This window comes from Aythya marila, assembly GCF_965140915.1.
Source record: "Aythya marila genome assembly, chromosome: 9".
NCBI lineage: Eukaryota > Metazoa > Chordata > Aves > Anseriformes > Anatidae > Aythya > Aythya marila.
The window spans coordinates 17307380-17328523 of NC_139050.1; the positions used below are offsets into that span (position 1 = coordinate 17307380).

Consider the following 21144-nt stretch of genomic DNA (forward strand, 5'->3'; position numbering starts at 1 on the left):
TGGCTGTGCATGCTGGATCAGACCTGATTTCTGGCGCTGTTTATGCGCTTAATGCTACATAGGCAGGAAGGAAGATGCTGTCCTGCCCTCAGGCAATGACAAATCCACCTCTTGGTTAATTCCCCAAGCTGTAACCCCTGGGCTCAAACCATCTGGGAGCTTTATTTATTTATTTATTTATTTCCCCGGTTAGCTTCTTCACTGCGGCAACAGGATTCCCGAGGGGATGCGGATACCTATTTTTGAACATGATGGGAACAATTTATTTCTCCAGGGCAGCTCATTTTCATTTCCTCACCGAGCCCATCCTTGCCGCTTTATTCCAAACAACTATCTAAGGTCAAGCAACTCCGCCACGAGGTGCGGAGCAGCAGGGGCTCAGTCACAAGTTACTAGGGGCAGATGGCACAGTGCAAGCGATGCCTGAACATTTTAACGGGTAAGGGAAATTCAGGGAACACCCAATGCTGCAGTGTCCTTCGGGAGATGAAGAGTTTTCTACTAAGTCAGTCGCAAATATGCAATTAAAACAGCGGAAAGGGGTGCTGCATCTTGCACACCACGTAGTTTTCCCACTAATAATCGAGCAAAGACCCCTCAGCCTGAGGGTTTGGGCTGAGGGGACAGCACCGGGACAGAACTGGAGGCCTGATGCCTGCGATGTGCCCCCCTTTTGTTTTCCTGAGGAGCCTCCTTGGGGAGTGCCCGGGGGGCTCAGTGAGGCGCCTCAGGGACCGTGGGGCTGGGGTCTCCCTTGGTGCTGGGCGCAGGGCGGCACCCGCCATCGTGATGGTTACACAAACACACACAGAGACGAAATCAGAGAGATAAATTTATTTCCAGCACAGCAGCTCCCGCTGTGGGGGCTTCCTCAGGGGGGCCTCACAGGAGACCCCCTCACAGCACCCCCTCCATCACCATCCCCTCCACCCGCATTGCGCATGCGCACCCCCCTTCCCCGCGCATCTCGCTCGCCCGCCGCCCTCGCGCTGTTGTGTCCCCGCCGCGCTCCCGTCGCTGCTTCCGGCGCGGGGCCGGAACCGGAAGTGCGACGGGGGGGGGGGAAGCGAGGAGGAGGCAGCGTGAGGAGATGGCGGCCCGCGGCGCTGCCAGGCGCGGGGCCGGAGCGGGGCCCGGCCGGGGCCCCGAGCCGCAGGAGGAGCCCCCGCCGCCGCTGCAGGCCGTGCTGGTGGCCGACAGCTTCAACCGGCGCTTCTTCCCCATCTCCAAGGACCGGCCGCGGGTGAGAGCCGGCCCCGGGGGCTGCGGCGGGCGGGAGAAGAAGAGAATGGGGCTGGGAGGTGGGGGGGGAGGGGCTGGAGCTGGGCTTGTTCAGCCTGGAGAAGAGGAGGCTCAGGGGCGACCTTACCGCTCTGTACAGGTACCTCAAGGGAGGCTGTAGCGAGGTGGGGGTTGGCCTGTTCTCCCACGTGCCTGGTGACAGGACAAGCGGGAATGGGCTTAAGTTGAGCCAGGGGAGTTTTAGGTTAGATGTTAGGAAGAACTTCTTCACTGAAAGGGTTGTGAGGCACTGGAACAGGCTGCCCAGGGAAGTGGTGGAGTCACCATCCCTGGAGGGCTTTAAAAGACGCTTAGATGTAGAGCTTAGGGATGTGGTTTAGTGGGGACTGTTAGTGTTAGGTCAGAGGTTGGACTCGATGATCGTGAGGTCTCTTCCAACCTAGAAATTCTGTGATTCTGCAATATACTAGCTCCCTTAAGATTGATAACTCAGCAAATAAAGCACAGAAAGGCAGAAAAAGGTGACGTTAACTCCTTAATTAAGATTTTGTAATTCGCTGTAATAAGTAGGGAGGTAAGAACAGGTAATTTTTAGGAACTTCCCAAGTAATTTGTAAGAGCTTTAAAAATGCTATATAAAACATAGTTTTGGCCACATGCAGCTGTCTGAAATTACTAAGAAAGGGAAAGGAGACTTTTAGGTATTATTACAAAGGTCTGACTACAGCAGAATTCTGTGGTATAATCTCCCTCATGCTACCTGAGAGGAAGGAGTGCTGCCGGGTCTGAGCAGCGATCCTGCCTCGTCTGCTAATTACCTGCTTGTGGGGGTCATAACTGCACGCATGGCATCGGGTTTGAAACAAAGCAGGACACAGAGCGAGTGAAATACCATGCTGAAACATCACTCAGTTGTAAATCAGGAACTGGGCTTAAAGGTACGGCCCGAGTCCCAAATCGCAGTCCTGCATTCACTTCCCATTGCATCTTCCCCCTCCCCTTGTCTCCGGGACACTCGTGCTCCTGTGGCTGCATCATTCACGTCTGACAGGTTTTTCTTGTAGCAGCTGAAGCCTGAGTCAAGGAAGCGACGCACTGGGATGCGTGAGTTTTCTAGCCCAGCTTAGCTGAGTCCTCACGGAAGAGCTTTTGTTGTGGTTTGACCCAGCTCAGCACCACGCAGCTGTTTGCTCCTCCCGCCCTGTGCGGTGGGGGAGAGAATCAGAAAAAAACTCGTGGCTTGAGATAAAGGCAGTTTAATAGGACAGAAAGGGAAGGGAGAATATTAATAATGATAAAAATACAGAAGGCAAGTGATGCACAGCGCAATTGCTCACCACTCGCTGACTGACGCCCAGCCAGTCCCTGAGCAGTGGCTGCCCCCAGCTCCTGACCAAGCCCCAGCTGTGCTGCTCAGCATGGTGCCATGTGCTATGGGACATCCCTCTGGCCTCTTGGGGCAGCTGTCCTGCTTCTGTCCCCTCCCAGCTCCTCGCGCACCCCCAGCCTCCACCGTACCAGCTACTGCAAAGAAAATGAACACTATCCCAGCCAAAACCAGGACAGATTTATATGTGGTAACTAACAGTGTTTGTTCAGTTCTCTGTGTGTCTGTTTTCTAGGCTCTTTTACCTATGGCAAACGTGGCCATGATTGACTACACCTTGGAGTTCCTAACAGCAACTGGAGTGGAAGAAACCTTTGTTTTCTGCTGTTGGAAGTCAGCTGAGATAAAAGAGCATTTACAGTAAGAATCTCTTCTTTTTAGCTGCACTGTGTCCTCCTGAGTGTTCTGTAGGAATATTTTTTTTTTGTGCCTTTCTGATGTGTTTTTCTCCTCGCAGAAAATCCAAGTGGTGCCGCCACACCTCTCCCAACACGGTGCGCTTCGTGACTTCCGACCTGTACCGCTCCCTGGGGGACGTGCTGAGAGACGTTGATGCCAAGTCCCTCGTTCGTTCTGACTTCATTCTGGTCACTGGGGACGTGGTGTCCAACTTCAATATATCCACAGCCTTGGAAGAGCACAAGTAGGTGGTGAAAGAAACGCGTGCTTGCCTGGTGTGCTTGTCTGGGCTCTGGCTGGAGAGTGATTTCAAAATTCTGCCCTCGTTTTTTTTCAGGTTGCGGCGTAAGATGGAAAAGAACGTTTCTGTGATGACGATGATCTTCAAGGAGTCCTCGCCTGGTCACCACGCCAGGTGCAAGGAGGATGACATCATCATTGCTATGGACAGTGCCACGAACCGCGTCCTTCACTATCAGAGAACCCAGGGGCTGAAACGTTTCCGCTTTCCTATGGTGCGTCTGCAACCTGATGGGTGCAAAAGGGCTGCGGTAGTGAAGTAGCCCACCGAGAAATCCTCCTGGAGGGAGGGCTGGGGAGCTGTGCTTGCTGCTTCCTTTGGAGGAGCAGGTGATAGGAAGTAACCCTTGGTAAACTGGCTTCTTTTTTCTTTAACCTTTATGTAAGGCTTGGTGATGTGCTGGGATTCATTTCACAGTTTGAAGACGGAGCAGGCATTTCTCAAAATTCAGTTTGCATCCCTTTCTCTGTATGAAACAAGGGAGGTGGATGATTCATGCTGTCACAGTGACATGCAAACTGGAGTGCCTATGTCCCTGTCATACACAAACTGTTCTGAAGCGACACTGAGCCTGACACAGGGTGGAATAATGAGGTGCAAGGCGTAGTACCTCTTATCACTTCTACCTGAACTGTTTCTCTAGAAATGTCAGGGGCTCTGCTAATAATGTAGTAAGTGCTCAGTTTGCATCTGTGGAGGCACTTCAGATAGATAAATGGACCCTTTTCTTTTTCAAATCAGAAGTAAGACTATGAATATACATGGCATTTTCAACTCTAAATCAGTTATTGGTAAACTATTCCCTACTTTCAAATGAAAGCACAAATCATTGTCCAAGACAAAAAAGGAGGAGTAAAATAAAACCACCCCACAACTGTAAAAATCCATGGGGGGTATGAGAGCCGTGAATATTGCATTTGGATTCATTAATATTCTTTGTACGTTTGTAGCTTTTTAGCAGCTAAAGGTAAGGAACCTCCTGGGGGAAAAAAAAAAAAAAAGATCGTTTGTACAAGCTGTTTCTTGGAGAACTGCAGCTTGTATGGATGAGGGCAGTCCTGGCTGACTGACACACAGCTGTGTGTGGCTGGACTGTGCCTGCTACGCTTCTCTCGGTGGAGACAGCAGACTTCTCTGATCTCCAGAACAGCAGCTAGTTCAAGAATTCAATCAATATGCTACCTCTGGCTTGGGGAAGACTTCAGGGGTTCAATGCTGCGTGCGACACTCAGATTACCTGAATCTCTTCCTTTTCCAGAGTCTATTTCAGAACTCTATTGAGAATGTGGAGGTGCGCCATGACTTGCTGGATTGTCATATCAGCATCTGCTCTCCACAGGTGAGCTCTGCCCTTCCGAGGGTCTACAATTCAATCTGCATTGCTTCCTTGGTGCTCCTGACATGCAGGGGTGCATGTGCCCTTGGTGCACTGCGTTTGAAAACCAGAACTCCCCGCTGTGCTCAGCGACTGAGCTGGGATCGTGTGGCACAGCTCTGTGAACCTGTTCCTGCCATCCCCTGATCAAGGCCAGGCAGAACTAAATAGTAGATGCATCAGGAGACTGAATGGCTGACTGGGCACAGGATGAAACCATACTGGAAAGTAAGCAGTAGTAAAGTCTGTGGAGCAGAGGTGATGCCTGTACTGTGGAAAAGTGTCAGTATGTGCAAGCTGGTACCAGGTTAGGGTAACATTCAGGATTGCTCCAGCCTAGGCTTAGTAATGGCTTGGTAACATCTCTCCCACTTCTGAAAGAGCTGCTCTACAGCTTTCCTTTGGGAGTGAAACTACAAAGCGAGGCTGGGCGGACTGCTTGGAGGTGCTAAAGTTATATGTTTTGCCCCTTCTGAAAACCAGAATCTGTTCATAGTCTGCGGTAGGAGGAAGAGATGGGAAGGTCAACACTCCTACCGGCAGGAATCAAAGCTTTATTCAAGGCAAGAGCATCACTTTCCTATACTGTATAACTCGTCTCTCTGAGAACTGCTGAACAGCCATTAATTAACTGGCTTCCCTGACAACTTTTTCTATAATTACATTATGTCTCTATATTTTATTCCTGGCAGGTGGCTGAGCTTTTTACAGACAATTTTGACTACCAGACACGGGATGACTTTGTGCGTGGTCTGTTAGTGAATGAGGAGGTAAGGAGAGGGATGAGAGGGATGTTAGGAGGGAGATCCTGTCCCCTTGCATCAGAGAATGCTCTGACACGTCCCGTCCTGTTTCCAGGTCCTGGGGAACCAGATCCACATGCATGTAACGACAGAAGAGTATGGTGCTCATATATGCAACCTGCTGATGTACGAAGCTGTGTGCTCTGACATCATCAGACGCTGGGTTTATCCTTTGACTCCGGAGATGAACTTCACTGATGATGAGAACCAGAGTTACACCCATTCCAAACACAACATTTACCGGGGGGTGGATGTTAGCCTTGGTCACGGCAGCGTGCTGGAAGAGAACGTGCTCGTTGGGCAGGGAACCGTCGTCGGCAGTGACTGCTCCATAACGAACAGTGTTATAGGGCAGAACTGTAAGATAGGTGAGTATGAGAATGGGGGCCATGCATGGTGTGCTAGATAAGGGCACAATGTGTTGTTGTTTTTTGTTTGGTTGTCTGTTTTTTTTGTTTGTTTTGTTTTCTTTTTTACAAGATACATACATTTGGCTCTCAAAGATGCTAGGTACTAATGGGGAAAAAAGGAGAAAAGCTTAGTTTCCCAGGGGAGGAAATACATAAAAATTTTCAGAGTACTTTAATGATGCTGAAAGTGGGAGGCACTTCATGACTTCATGCAAATAAGTTGTTTCAGCAGAAGAGAATGCATGGTGTTTAATGACCTAGGATTATCACCACCAACATCCTGCAAACGAGGGGCATCATTTTTTGTGAGCTGCCTGGTGCCCCTTCTTTCTAGCTCTGGCTTGATTTTTTTTTTTTTTTGTGTGTGATTTGGCTGTGTTTGTACAAATCCAAGATGTCCATTGTTACTGTCAACTTCTTAAATCTCTGTGGGAACAAACTCAACTTTTAGCTTTGGTTAAGTGTCTGTAGGTCTATAAGACCCTTTTCCTCCTTTCATCTAACATCTTTTATGCATCGAGGGCATTGTTTAGTCCTAGGTTCAGTAAGGTGCTTTCTAGTGAACTCAGCAGTGTGGGAGAGCAGCAGTCTGCCTTGATGAAAATATTTGTACTTGATGGTGTATAACAGGTGATAAAGTCACTTTGGATGGAGCTTTTCTCTGGGACAACGTACGGATAGCAGATAACGTGGAGATCATCCATTCTGTTGTCTGTGATAATGCTGAAGTGAAGGAGAAAGTAAAGCTAAAGCCGCACTGTGTCCTCTCCTCTCAGGTGAGTTGTGTTTGTGTCTATGTTGCTTTCTGCCTCTCTTGGCACTTCCTATGCTTATACATTAAACCATACCAGAATGCAGGGCTGCTCCAGGCCTTTCCTCAGAGATGGGGACATGCTGCTACTTTTTCTTCCTTTGGGCATTTTGGATAGGGTAGCGTGGTGTGTGGCCTAGCAGTGCTGATATCTGTAGTTACGTTTGTTTGACTCTCTTGGAATAGCTTGTCTGGAGCTGTTATCCTCCCTGCTGGTGGCAGGACGAGGGAGCAATCAAGGTATTTCTTCATTAAGATATGTTGCACGTATTTGCAGGTAGTAGTAGGTCCTGGCATCACACTTTCTGAGGGCACAGTGATCTCCCTGCACCCGCCAGATGAGGAAGAAGAGGATGACGACCAGTTCAGTGATGATTCTGGTGTGAATAAGGAGGAGAATAAAGTCAAAGTGAAAGGTACGAGAGTTTCTGGCTCCACGCGCTCAGGATGTGCAGAGGACTTTGCCCTCTGTTTTCTGTTTTTTTTTTTTGTTTTTTTTTTCCCCTTCCTCACTCTAGATTTTGCAGTGCCAGCTTAGTACTGTGTTCAGCTTGGAGTGTATGTCCCATAGGGCAAGCAAAGATGTTCAGCTCAAGCTGGGCAGTGGGGTATTGTACCTCAGTATCCCAGCAATGAAATATGTGGAGAATCAGCTATTTTCCATTTTTCCTGGAGTAGGAGCCTCATAAGAGACAAGAAACTGGAGTTGAAAGAAATGTTCAGTTCAAGGCAGGTTACAAGATTTATGTCCTTGTACCTGGAATGTGTCCAAGGACTTGGTCCTTGTGAGATGCTGTTTCTACCAGTGTGGGTTTGCTGAGGGATCTGAACATGCTCAACTGAATTTTGTTGCTATTGTGGGGGTAAGTCAGTGGTCATTTGTCGAGGCAAGTGGGAAGATAAAAGTGGAAAAACGTATGCATCTTCAGGAATCCCAGCTCCCTCTCACTGAAGGATATTTAAGGGCAGTAGATGCAAGTTTTACCAGTCTGTTTCAGGTTTACCCATAAGCAGGTCCAGTACATCTACCTCCTAATCGCTGTGTCTTTTTCAGGTTACAACAAAAAGGATGTAGGCTCAGAAGGCAAAGGCTATCTTTGGAAAGCAGATGACAAGAATGAAGAGGATGAAGAAGAGCAGAGACAGAGTCTATGGGGTAAGGAAGAGTTTAGTGTAGTCACCTGGGAATGGGCAGACAGACTTTGTGTCGGGGAAACTTGCTGAGAGGAACGCTGATAATTGTTCCCAGAATAAGGCCTGGACTCTGAGGCAGTTGGGCCTTCAGATAACATTTGTGTTTGAAGGTGAGAGGTTACTTAGAAAGGTGACAGACCAGATTCTCTCTTCCTGTGCTCTGTGGAAGATGGTTATTGTGTTTTTGACTTACACAATGAACTTGATGAACACACACAGCTGTCTGTGCCGTGAGTGGCATGCCACAGGCCACTCCCTCCTGCAGAAGGGATAGAAGGGATAAGCTTTGGCTCTTCTGGGTTCTTCTGTTTTTCTTCCTGCTAGTGACAGCCTGCTGACACTGCTCCATAATGAGTCAGCACTCTGCACAAATGCGTTTGCTTCTGTCCCTGTCCTTTGCTGTCTGCCCGCAGACTTTAAAAATAATAATAATAGTAACAATCCCAGTGCCAGCTGTAGTGTTCCCTCTGCAGCAATTCTAACCATCTGGACCCGTGAGTAAAGCCTTTCTTGCAAGGACAGATGGTTGCTGATTTGATTGTGAAGTCCCTGGGACACCTGGTTCCACATGCGTATGACAGCTGAAGCTTTTGAGCATTGAATGGTGTCTTCTCTTCTTCACCAGGCCCGGCTGTGCATTCAGAAGAAGAGAGCGAGTCAGACAGTGACATGAGCATGGGCTCCGAGGAGCCAGACAGTCGGGCAGCATCCCCTCAGCTAGATGACATCAAAGGTGAGAGATGGGGCCATTGAGAGCAATGGTAAGTCTGCAGGTAATGCAGACAGTGAGGCTTGTGCTGCTCTCTCTAGGTGTATTGGAATGTCTGTGGATGGATGTAATGTTTGCTTCCTGACCTCACTTTCTACATTTGCTACCCTGGTTTTTAATATTCACTATGTTGCTATTGTACCTTAACCCAAGGTAGTCCAGGGTGAGAAGCTAGGCAAAGATCCTTCATCATTCTCACTCATGATCGCCGGGCTTTCATGAAAGTGACTTTCCTGAGTCATCTGTTCAAATGGCAGTGTCATTGCCTAAACTCAGATTGTGTGAAGATCCAGCAAATTTCCCTGGTCAGGACAGATTACTGCTGTAATTGTATTGGAGAATTAAATTTCCTTATAGAAACTGCTTCTTTTGGCAGATGTGCTTTGATTTTCTGCTTTAGGTTCATGTGGATTTAAAAGGGGTTCAGGCTAAACTGGAAAACACACACACACATTTTGCACCTGAAAGTATCTATCTTTGCTTTCATATCTTTAGTTAAAGGAAGGTGAAGTTTGTCTGAATAGGAAAGGCTACAATGTGAAAGTGTAATAGAAACTGCTCTAAAAGATCACGGAGATAAATAGCTTTGTACTGGTTGGTGTGGTTAGATCAATGATATCTAGAAAGTCTTTTCCTTTATTTGCATTATACCACTATTTGTAAGTGTAGTTGATGTGGGTTTGTGCCAGCTTATGGAGAGCAAATAGAGGTCTGCATCAGAATGCTTCCTTTGTTAAGGGCACAGTTTCATTTTGTAATGAAAGGGTTGAAGAACGTGTGCTCTTCCTTGGCCTAACTACCTGTCCTTTCTTTCATTAGTTTTCCAGAATGAGGTTCTGGGTACGTTACAGAGGGGTGAAGAGGAAAACATTTCTTGTGACAACCTGGTCCTGGAAATCAACTCTCTCAAGTGAGTGTTCCCTTAAAAATGCTGTCCCTTATTCTGAACGGTTCTGTTTAACAGCAGATCTAGAAAGAGGAGAAACCATGTGAATACCCATGTTGATTGTTAAACAATAATTTTAGCAGTATTACAGCATGAGAAATGCAGATTAGAGTTTGTGACTGAATGACCACAGGAATTGATGCATCTATAGCTTCCTCAACCGTTAAGCTTTTCCAGCCCCAATTCTGTAACGGGACATTGAATTGCTATTAAGTAATTATGCACTGGAGAGAGAAAGCCAGTTCTTGGCACTGACTTCTTGTGAACTCATGCAGGAACTGCTGCTCCTCGCATTGCAACATTCAGCCAGCTGTCTGCAGCTGAGACTGTGCAGTGGTGTGACTTGTCCACTCTGCTTGTACAGCAGCAAGTCTGGAACATGTAATCAGGGTGCCTTTTACCTAGTATTTCTCAAATACAAACCTGTTTCCCTTCTTTTGCGCAACCACATTCATGCAGCACTCTAGTAAACGTGAGGGTGCTGTCCGTGCAGCAGCTCATTCCACAGTGACAGCAGATTTCCAGGACTGTTGGTCTTACACGGGGCCTGATGCAATGCAAGGTGGCTTTGTTACCTGAATGTTTGAATGTTTTTTGGGGGGAGGAAACAAAAATTCTGGAAGATGTTAAGTCAAATCTTCTGCTATAATGATGTGAGGAACCACAGTCTGCAGAGATGTAGTGTGAAACTTTTTTTTTTTGTCCTTTTTCCTTGCAGGTATGCCTATAACATCGGCCTGAAGGAGATGATGCAGGTGCTCAGTAAAGTGATTCTGGAGTTCCCACTGCAACAGCTGGATGCAAACCTGGACTCCCAGAACTATTTCTCAGCATTACTTCCTGTGAGTGCTGTTCCCTTTGACTCTTGGGGCTTTTCTTTTAGCGTGTAGGAGTGTGAACTCATGAAGTTCTTCCTGGCTGAGAACTCTTTCTGCTTAAGCCTGAAGTGACTTGAGCTCCTTGAGGTCATGAGCCTCTTTTTCTTCCCTAAAAGTGAACTGAAGCTATTGTGCCTGCTTGACAGAAATCAGCTCAGACCATAGGTGTGGGGAGCCCTACTGCAGTACCTCTGATCGTTTCTGTTTCCTGGGTGTGATAGTAGAAGAGTATAACTTGTAGAAGAGATCAGAGAGGGACTGTTAGAGATGTCTTTATAGGCTTGCATTCCAGGAATCCAGTTCTAATCCATCATAAGCCCTGTCCTTGGGGCAGCAGGGAGTTCTCCTCTCCCAGTGGGATCTTTTCCAAGGCATTATTTGTCTGCATACTGTAACCGGTGCCAATTTTTTCCAGCTAAATGCAGAGGCATAATCTTGTCTTTCTGTGAAGATACAGAGCTCTGTTGTGTCTCTAAAGAGTTGGTTTGTCTCTGGGGTTGTATAATTGGGTGAGAGCGATTCCTGTTTCCTGGCTTTAGGATTTATTTAGGATCTGCTTTAAAAAGCAGGCAGCTTTATCTTAATGGTTTCGTTGATCCAAGCTGAAGCCGTTGTAGTGGTTTTCTCTTTGCTATCGTGTATTTGTATATTGAGTTTGAAAACTACATGCTACATAGGTGCACTTTTAGAGTAAATGTATCTGACACCTGCTTGTCTCCTACTGGATTTAAACTAGTCCTTCCCAGAGCTAAAGAGGAACTGATTGGGGTCCTAACAGAGCAAGAGTAGGACAGGAGAGAAATTCAGTGCAACATCCAGTCAGAAGAGGCTCTAGTCTAGATAAAAGGTACTATATAAATGAATAATGTTTTGCATAATTGCCCCCAAACCCTTTGAATCTAAAGATTATGGAAGTATGCGAAGAACTTACTTCTGGGTAACTTTGTTGATATATATGTCATTGTAGGAAAGCTGGTGTTCATGCTTGCCAGCAGAGGCAGTGATCAAAAACCTTTAGCAAGAAGCAATAATCAAAACATATTCAGGGTGACTGTGCCCAGTGTGGTGGACAGGTGGAATTTCTTCAGGCAGGGAATTGTGTGTGATGTGGATTTACGAAACACAAATTAATCCTTGGAGTTAGAAAAGAGATTCAAGCATCAAAGCAGTTGGCTATCATGGCAGGCAATGGTTCCCAATGTTCCTGGTTAAAGAGCAGCCAGCAAGCTCGTTAGAGTATCCTTCTCTGGGAGAGTTTGGTGCCTCAGTGTTCTGTACTTGGTGCAGAATCGTTGGTGCTGGCTTTCTGTATTGATAGCAGCAGGCAGTGTCCTGGTGAGGCACACAGTTATCATTCCGTTGCACACACAATGTTATTCACTGTTATAATAACTGTTTGAGTTGAGATGTGCCTCTAATGGAAGTAGAGAATTGTCCTTTGAAGGCTTGTTAAGCAGATACCAGTGGTCTTCCTGCACAGCAGCTTGTGCTTATTTACCAACAGAACTCTGAAAAGTGGAGACCAGCTCTTCAGGCAGAACATGTGTTTGTACAGTATCTGAAAAAGTGGAAAAGTGTATTTTTCTGCAGTGAATAACTTGTGGTTGCCTAATTAGTAAAAAGTGTAGTGTTTTAAGTTGCTAATACTTCTTACACCCTGCGAATCTCAAGCACTAGCTTGGTACAGGTGAGTGCATAAGGAAGATGTAGCTGTACAGCTAAAATGGCCTCAGTCAATGGTTGTATTAGGCTGAGATCTGCTTATAATGGTTTACATATGGCAAAGGTATTTTGTATGAGATGGAAATACTTCAGTTCTGAGAGTGTTGAATATCAGAAGCCTACTGAACTTTGTAGGACTGATTCTCACTCTCCTTGTAGCTCAGCTCTAGTGAAGAGATGTTAAAGGAAGATGGGTTGTTTGTGTTAGAGCAATGGTGGAGCAGTCCCAGACATCTCAGGAGGGGAAATTGTGGAAATGCCATTGTTATGATGTATGGTTTGACTTGAAACCACAGTATGTGCTCCAAAGTGTTGGCCCCTGAGCATGAAGCTTGCAAGTGTTGCAGCAATTTTAGGAAATAAGCATCCGGTAAAGGGATATGCCCATGGGTATTTTTTCAGATGAAATGCGGAGGCTTGAGAAATAGTTATTCAGTTTGATGTATGTCAGGTATCTTGTTTGGTTCTTGTACGAGTTGTAAAACAGAGATGGTACAGAAAACATGACCTTTCCCAGACTGTAGGCACGATTGGAGGGAGTGTGGCTGAAGTTGCTGGTAAACTGAAGGCTGTGCTGCTGTTGTTGCTGAAGCATCACCAGACAATAGGTGAGGATGTTTAAAAGGAGCCACATGAGGCAGTTTGGCAATTCTGCTTGTGAGCTGGCCTGTGTCTGCACTGCTGCCCAGCAGCTAGCACGTATGGTGCACCTCTGTGGGTTTCTGTTTGGGAGCCATTGTCTTCTGTACTATCATGCAAAGGTACACAAGACAGGATTGTGTGTTCAGGGAGCAGATGGATCCTTGCTTTCATTGGAGAAATTTCTGGTGGTCAGCTCAGATGCTGTTAAGGTATAACAAGGTCAGAATTATAGCTGTGTCTCATGTGCTTTGCACACATTTCATGGTGGTGTTCTGTGCTGGAGGTGGGGGTAAAATAGGCTTGGTCTTGAGACTGTTCTGGTAGAAGAAAAGTGGATCACAAGCCTCTTTGAAGATGAAGTTGGTGCAGCGTCATGACCAAAAAAATAAAATAATAAAAAAAAAAAATGAATGAACTTGTCAGAGGAACTTGACAGCTTTCTCCAGGATGTAGATCGTTTTTAGGACTTACCCAGATAAAGTCAAAGCCTAGGACGTTAGGATGTTGCCTGTCGGTCTCTACAGCCCTCTCAGCTATCTCTTAATTTTGCAGTATCTTTTCAATCTAAAATAAGCGCAAGCTTCTAATCTTCCAGTTCAGATTTTTCTGAAACTCCCAACGCAGCCTCTGTGGCCATACAGTCTCCTATGTGTGTTTTTGCAAAGAGCTCTGTTGGGCTGAGCCCTCCGTTCCCCATTAGCACCAATTACAGTAACAGTGCATGTTCTCAACCTGAGATGGTCTATTTTTTTTTCTCCCTTTCCCAGCAATAGGCACATGGGATTGAGTCCTGAGGTTGTGAGTGTTCATAGCTCTGCTTTCTTTATAAATTACTTTTAAAAATTTCATAACTTCTGGTTAGAATTGTACCAGCTTGTGATTTAAAGATGTTAACAGTAAGGTATTACAAAATATTTCTTAGCCTGGAAGGAACTTGCTAGTAGCTGTGCTGCATTTGAGGTGAAGAATAAAGAATAAAAATGTGGGAAATGGTTGGAGAAGGAATAGTGTTTAGGTTTAAACATTTTGCTAAAGGTTAGAATCATTTTTGGAAATATGTCACGCAGCTCTCAGCTTTTTGTTGTAATACAATGACGATTAGGATCATTCTGTGCTCTTCCTGTTGTCCCTTGAGCCAGTCGATATACCCTATGGATTGATCCATTTGTGTTAATCTTCCTTTTTTTTTTTGTGTCTGCTTGAGGCGTGCTAATTCATGCCTGGCTGCAGTAATTGAAGAGGTGGCAGAACGTAGTGCTATAGAGTTGATGAGCAGTATTTCCTAGCACAGGCTGTGTCAACAGCCCACGGTAGCCTGGGTTCTAGCTCCACTGTTTGTCATGAAGCTTTCCCTCTGGCAAGGCTACTGCCTGTTCACAATTGTTCTGGACAGATGAACCCTGGATGTAGGTGACTCAGAACTTCATCACACCCCAAGTCCCTAAGAAATACAAATAGCTGTTTCCCTTCAAAACAGACTGGGTGAGTGTATTCTGTAAGGAGACACGGCAAGACCATATACCTGCATGAGCATGCCAGTGGAATAGTTACAGTATTTTCATGGGATGGCTTAGTCATGATGTGGCCAATGAGGAATTTTTGTATCTTATCGTCCTCGCTCTGTTATCTTAAAACTTTTTTTTATGGGCAAGGCTGCATCTTTATTACCTCCTATCCTGGGTGCTGCTCTGCAGAGCTTTCCCTGCTGCTTGCTTTTCAGATGTGTACAAGTGAAAGAGCTGTGGGGAACTTGGCCAGAAATACCGTTTGAAGAGGCAGCACCAAAATAATTAAACGAAAGGCTTCATCAGTTATAAACGTTGGAGTAGATAATTGGGATCCACTAACGGTGAAACAGTTTCTTGCTATTCATCCTTTCTGCCTGTTCCCTGCAGTGGGCTCTAGGTTCCAAGCAGGTCTGCAGATACACATAAAACATGTGACTTGCAATTAGGAACTTTTAAAAATCTTAGTTCTTATTTGCTCTTTTGCTTTGCGGGAAAGTGCCACCGAAATGTTAGCTGCACTTTGAGGGAAAGTTTGAGAGCATGTATATACCTCTCCTTATCAGTCTGCTGTGATGTGATTTTCTTTGAGTACCAGACTCCGTTAAACACGTTTATTGTGATTGTCTATTATTCCAGCCAGAGAAGCAAAACCAAGAAAGCTAACTGATGTTCTCAAGGCTACTTGGCAAATCCATGTCCTGTCTGCACACGAGGCGTAATAGTGTCTGTTTAATGGCCAGAGACAAACACAGTAACTGGCTAGCTGAAGGGTTTCTTAAAATGCTGTCCTGGGTCAGTTTCTCAGTGCAGTACAGCTGAGAAGCTGGGCTGAGTGCACACATCCATCTCATAGCTCAGGAACTCTTCTGTGCTTTGTCCCTGCAGCTGTTGAAGAACTGGACCCCGTTGTTTAAGAACTACATAAAACGTGCATCAGATCACTTGAATGCCTTATTTGCCATTGAGGAATTCTTCCTGGAACATGACAGTCTTTGCACATCAATAGCTAAAGTGAGTATCTGCTCCCAGCTCTGAGGACCTGTTTTTGCTGGATTCATGGTGAAATGCATCCTGTTCACATCGTCAGCTTGTCTGCGTTAGAGGAGAGAAATGTGGGGTTGCAGTGCAGAGTGTGGATGGGAAATCCATCTATAACAATTGCTTTAGAAAAAAAAGTTCTGTGTCTGCCTGTGCCTCCGAGTGAGCACGGCTGAGGGTAAGTATCCCTTAGCAGCATGAAGCCTGAAGGGAGCTGTTATTTTGCAACTTCTAACCTAGATACCCTTGTGTGGTGCTGGAAGAGACGTGAGGCCAGGGACTTGTTTTAGGAAGAGCTTAACTTCATTTGTCTCTGCCTGGTCCCTGGGATGTAACTGCCAAATGGTTTATGCTAGTTGAGAGCACAAAACTGGGAATAAGGGCAGAATTTCTTATTCAGGCTGACCTAGTTGTGAAACTGGGAATAAAGGGCAACGAACATGTGGCTTATTACCTATCCTCCCACTTCAAAAGTTTTCAATATATCCCTGCACAATCCTCCTTCACAAATATTTTGTCCCTGTGTTCTTTCTGTCTTCAGACTAAGAGCATTTGATTTGAATTGCAAGTATTTTCCTTCAGCAGTCTCAAGAAGCCCCTGTCTTTTGGAAGAGCTCTCCTAGGGCCTGCTTAACTGTTGGTTCCTCAAGACAGAGTAATCTTAACTTCTGCCACCAGTGCCTCTGGCTAATGGCAAAGCACTTAGCATGGAGCTGAGCCAAAAGCCTTTGGTTTGGTGAGCCAAAATGTCATTGAATTACAGCAATTGTTTGGCATGTGTCCATTGTTCTAGGAGCTTGGGTTTCCCTGGAGGCTGAGAATTGAAATGACACTTTATATTTGGAGTTGGCAGACAGCTTTGTCAGTGCTCTGCCGCAAGGAGACCAACTGCAAAGTGCCTGCTCTGCCTGAGCACAAAGGCACCCTGAGAAAGCATGACTGCATCTCGCCCTCACTGCGCTGGGCAGGGGTTTGAGCTGGTGAATGACCAATTGCTTTGACACCTGCCATAAGGCACTTTTCAGAGAGAACTGACAGGAAGAGGGAGCCTGGGGCAGGGTGGATGGATTCGTGCTCTTCTCTGCGCATGTCACTGCTGTGTGTATCTGGGCCTGCATAAGGGTGGCTTATCTGATCTGCTTTGGGGATATTTTTGGGGGTGATTTAAGAAGAGAAATGATATCTTGAACTGATGCCCTCTATGGCCTCTTGTTGCCCGCAGCTCTCAAGCATACCCTGCAGCCGCAGAGCTGAAGGCGATGGGGCTTGAATTTTGACTCATTGTGTGTCGTAGCATCCAGCTGCCAGGAGCATAGGGCTTGACAGGGGAAGTGCAGTTATTTGTAATAATAAAATCAAAATTAAACAGACTGATTGCCTTCTGTTGAAGATGGAGCTGGAAGACACAGATTACGTGCAAAGTCTATGCTTGGACATGAGCTAGTCCCAAAAGGCTTTATAAAGAGCCCTGTTGCTCTTTTTTAATCAATGCAGGTGTTGATGACATTTTACCAGCTGGAAATTCTGGAAGAAGATGTAATTCTCAACTGGTTCTCTCTGCGGGACACATCTGACAAGGGAAAGCAGCTTCGTAAAAACCAGAGGGTAAGTCTCAAAGGTGTCTTTTTGTTTGTTTGTTTTTGTTGTTTGGTTTTGTTTGCTTTTTTTTTTTTTTTAAAAAAAAAAGCAAACATCTGGTAAAAGAAACTTGGAGTTCAGTGCCACTGTCACCTTCTGTGGAGCAGCTGCTGGTAGGCCAATAATGCAGCAGTGTATTGAGCGCTAAACAACGCAACTTTGTTCTCCAGAGCGGATGTTTCTGTGCGTTCTGCCATAATCATCCTGTTTCAACAAGGAATGGAGGCAGTAGGAGAGGGATGTTGTTTTAAGTGGGGTCTGCAGCATAAGGCCAGCACTTTCTGGAGGAGCAGCACGGTCTCTCTAAGCCAACACCCATTTGAAATGGGCTTTAGGCCAATGCCCTGTGTGCTGGCCCCATGCAATTCCTTTGAAGCTTTCATTCCTGGCTTACCAGCCCCTTCGCATATATTTTGAAGCGTTTGCTGTACTGAGTGGTTTCATTTGGCTTGTGTTGTAAGGGAGCGTATAAACTTCCCCCTTCCATCAGACAGAACTTTGTGCTGCAGTTTGGCTGAGCCCTGTTCCAGTCCTCCTCCCTGGATTTGGAAGAGTTGGAGGGGAAGAAGGCCACCTCTGAGGAACTGCAGCTTTGTCTAAACCTTTGCTTTGTTTATAAACCTTTGCAAAGTCAACTGGTAGTATAGGTCAGTAGTGTTTTTAATGGCATGCCAGTTGTTTTTCATCTAAACTTGTGTGTCTTCCTCAAATCTGCCTGTTTTCTGCCTCTAGAAACACCCTTTCTCTTTCTTGTGTGTGATAGCAGTCCTCACTGACACAATACAGTTGTTGAGCGTTCCCAGCACCTGTTTGTCACTTGTCACCCACCTACATTTTCATTCTCTCTGCAGCTCCAGAAGTTTATCCAGTGGCTGGAGGAGGCAGAAGAAGAGTCGTCTGACGGCGACCAAGACTGACACGGTGGCTTGGCATGAGAAGAGGCACTCTCACTGCCTTTCCGGGCCAAGTGGGCAGGGCAAGATCAGTGCCAGTGCATGGTGTGTAGATGTGGGGCCTGACATCGAAGTGACTGACAATCCCATCATTAATTCTGTTGTGCATTCCCAACGTTGCCACTTCCTTCCCTCCCTCACTTGTCTAGTGGCACATCATGTTGGGTGGTTGTAGCACGGTGTAATAAACACAAGGGAAAAGCAGGAGGTGGTGATACCTAGAATCCCTCTGGAGCCTGGTTATGGTACGCTATAAGCTATCTTTTGGAAGCTCCATGTTACTAATGCAAAAGGAGCAAACAGATGCAAATGCATCGCCCGTATAAACCTAACCATTGGGGTTGTGGAAGAGTGGTCATACAGCTAAATTATTTGGAGTCATTATTGCTTCTGGAGCTCAGAACTGCTGAAGAGACACTGGCAAGGTTGGTAGGTAGGAGGATGTGGATGAGGATCTGGAGTGCAGGACTGAGTTTCGAGAGTTCCTGTGCCTGGAGAAGATGCAGTTGTCTTAGGATGCCCAAGGCATTTTGCAGCCCAGAAGGCACTTCTGTGATCTTGATGAAAGGGAGAATCTCTTGCCATCTGCTGTGCTGGGATCTAACACGAGGTTGCACAGCGGTAACACCGCGTGTTTCCTCTTTCTTTAGAACAGGATCATAGGTACTCGGCTTCCCCGACAGGGGTTGACTAATAGTGGGTGCACAGTGGTCTACGTGGTTTACCACATCTTAGATGTGATACGTCTCGTGCTCATCCCCAGCAGTATGTCTCCCCAACCTTTATTTTTTTTTTAGTAAAAAGGGAGCAAAGAGAGCAGAGATGCCTGGCTTCTCCTGCTGCACAACTACACTCGTGTTTTCCTCTGAGGGCACTGATCGCACCAACTCATTTAAGGAGAATGCAAGTTCCTAAGTTCTGCTCCAATGTGAAAAAGAGCGAGTGGTATCTCCTCAAACTGCACGTGCATTGTGTTTCCAAATGATTTTGGTTATATAAGCTTTCTTACTCAAACTCACGCCTTTTTATTTGAGAACTTCCCTTCCCTCAGACAGCAGGGAAAGTGCTGCAAACCCATTGTAAAGGTCAGCAGCTGCAGAGCTGCTCGGCGTGCAGCAGGGAACGAGCGTGCATCTGGCGCTTTGTTGCCAGCACGATGCGTGGCAGGCAGCAATAAGGCCTTTAAGAACAACTTGCTTGGAAATGTCGCTGCGCTGCGTTCTTCTCTGCTCTTCTAAAGAACAGAGCAAAAAAGGCCCAGTGGGAATCAGCTTGTGTTCGTAGGTGGGTTCTATGTTGGACGTGCTGACCTTGCCTCTGTCCCTTCAGGAGGAGCATGGAATAAATCCCGTGAGAGGAGGGTTGGAATATGCACTGGAGCTGCCCACTCAGGATATTTACTTGGCCGTTCCGTGGTGCCACAACTGTCAGTGAGGGGACAGTGTTGGGTGCTGGAGGCCAGGGATGCTGCCTCTTCAAAACTGATGTTCAGCCAGGGCGATCTCGTGCACTCCCACTATCAGTTGCCAGGACTGTGCGTAACTGTGCTTGTTTTCTGACATGGCAAACTCGGTCTTGTAAATGTTGGGGAAATAGTTGGTATCTGAGTTTTCTGTATCTGCCAATATTTAATTCAGGGAGCAAATAAAAACTATCCTGGTGATACTGGCCTGGTTGCTTTGATGGAATCCTATGTGTCCAGTTGTATGTGCTTGAGCAGAGCTTAGAGGTAAGCCAAGTAACACATTTCTACGTTTTCCTCAAGAGATATCAGGCACGTATTAAGCAGGTAAGAAGTCAGCACATGATGGAATTGGTATAAATACCCAGTGATAGCTCATGATCTCATTATTTAAAAGTAGAGAATAGTTTGTTAACACTTTTGAACTTTGAATCCTGAAATCAGTGAGATTTGGTTTTGTACAGGAGTATGTTGCAAAGATGAACTGTAAATCCTATGAAACCTGTTTTCCTAGCCGTGATGAGAGCTAGTGGGAATGTTGGCTGTTATGTATTGTGACACGTCCTACTAATGTTGGGGAGTAAGAACTGGTGGAGAGGGGGGAGGACAGCAACAGAGCTCTTACTTAAACGTATTTACAAGCCAGCTGTGAGACTTGGGGATGCTGAAGTCTCCTTGGACATCTGAAGGTTTTCTTCCCTTTTACAATGTGAAGGTGGTTTAAAAATAGGTTTAACATGTAGTTCCATAAATGCCTTGTTCTTGCTACAGGTTTTTTATTCTTTTTTTTTGCCAAGTAACAATACCACTTTTGTTTTTTCCACATTCCTCACTTCTTTGCTCCATAGTAGTCAAATTTTTATTGGTGTGAGCTGCTGTCTTACTCATGGGCAAAGATCAAAGTGGGAATGTTGCTCTGTGATCCAATATCCCTACCCTTTAGGCCTTGGCGGTGTGTGTGGTGGGCTGTCTTATGGTGCTGATAACAGAATAGCAAAAAGGAGATGGTCAAAGTAGAACTTGATAGAACCGCCCTTCATATTCTCCAGGGTGGAGTTCTGGCATAGTGCAGCGTTCTTAGGGGCAGACGAGTGTATACATTTTAAAGGAGCATTAATTGAATTGTTTAAGCATAGGGTCAGCTTGATGGTTTCTGGTGTGTTCCATCAAGCCTTGTGTTTGGTTGGACGACTAGAAACACCTTTGAAAGCAACCTTGACTGCGCAGTCATTGTTATTTGCCTTTTTAGCAATGTAAGCAGTAAGATTTTTTTTTTCTAAGGCCGTAGCACTCATCTTGTCTGATTTCCCATCTAATGTGGATGGATTGATGAGTTTCACGTGGTGTTCCTCATGTCAAGCCTGTAACTGCAGTTAACAATAGTGTGCCTTTTAGAAAAAGTAGGTTTTTGTTGCTTAGAGACATAAGTGATGGGATTCAAGTACACCTACATCTGCTTGGGGCTGTTCTGAGCAAGTCTCCGTGGATGCACTAAAACGCCTGGAGCCTGTTTACTCTGCAAGGAGCAGCAGTGCTATCACTGCTGTAATATTTAAATCTAGACGCAAACCAACAGGATGTTCAGAAACTCTTCCTTCTGGACCTGGACTTCTCAGCACTATCCCTTACTGATAATTCCTTTGGCTCTGTGGTCTTAACCCCCATT

The 21144-nt window shown here is 46.0% G+C and overlaps 1 protein-coding gene across 1 annotated transcript; it reads left to right on the plus strand.

The window, feature by feature from the left end:
• Positions 1-1082: 1082 nt before the first annotated feature.
• EIF2B5 (eukaryotic translation initiation factor 2B subunit epsilon) lies at positions 1083-19691 on the plus strand. The gene is made up of 16 exons (XM_082767715.1): positions 1083-1243; positions 2865-2989; positions 3087-3272; positions 3366-3543; positions 4588-4668; positions 5397-5474; positions 5563-5875; positions 6548-6693; positions 7006-7144; positions 7783-7884; positions 8548-8655; positions 9511-9601; positions 10356-10479; positions 15273-15398; positions 16920-17030; positions 17915-19691. Exons 1-16 carry the CDS (start codon positions 1091-1093, stop codon positions 17978-17980), a joined length of 2127 nt encoding a protein of 708 aa, XP_082623841.1. The 5' UTR covers positions 1083-1090; the 3' UTR covers positions 17981-19691.
• Positions 19692-21144: the final 1453 nt, after the last annotated feature.

Excerpts from the sequence above, each read along its gene's own strand:
- EIF2B5 (XM_082767715.1), top strand. The coding sequence starts at position 1,091 with ATGGCGGCCCGCGGCGCTGCCAGGCGCGGGGCCGGAGCGGGGCCCGGC. Across the intron at positions 9,602-10,355 it reads CTGGAAATCAACTCTCTCAA|GTATGCCTATAACATCGGCC; the intron begins GTGAGTGTTCCC and ends TTTTCCTTGCAG. Across the intron at positions 15,399-16,919 it reads TTTGCACATCAATAGCTAAA|GTGTTGATGACATTTTACCA; the intron begins GTGAGTATCTGC and ends TAATCAATGCAG.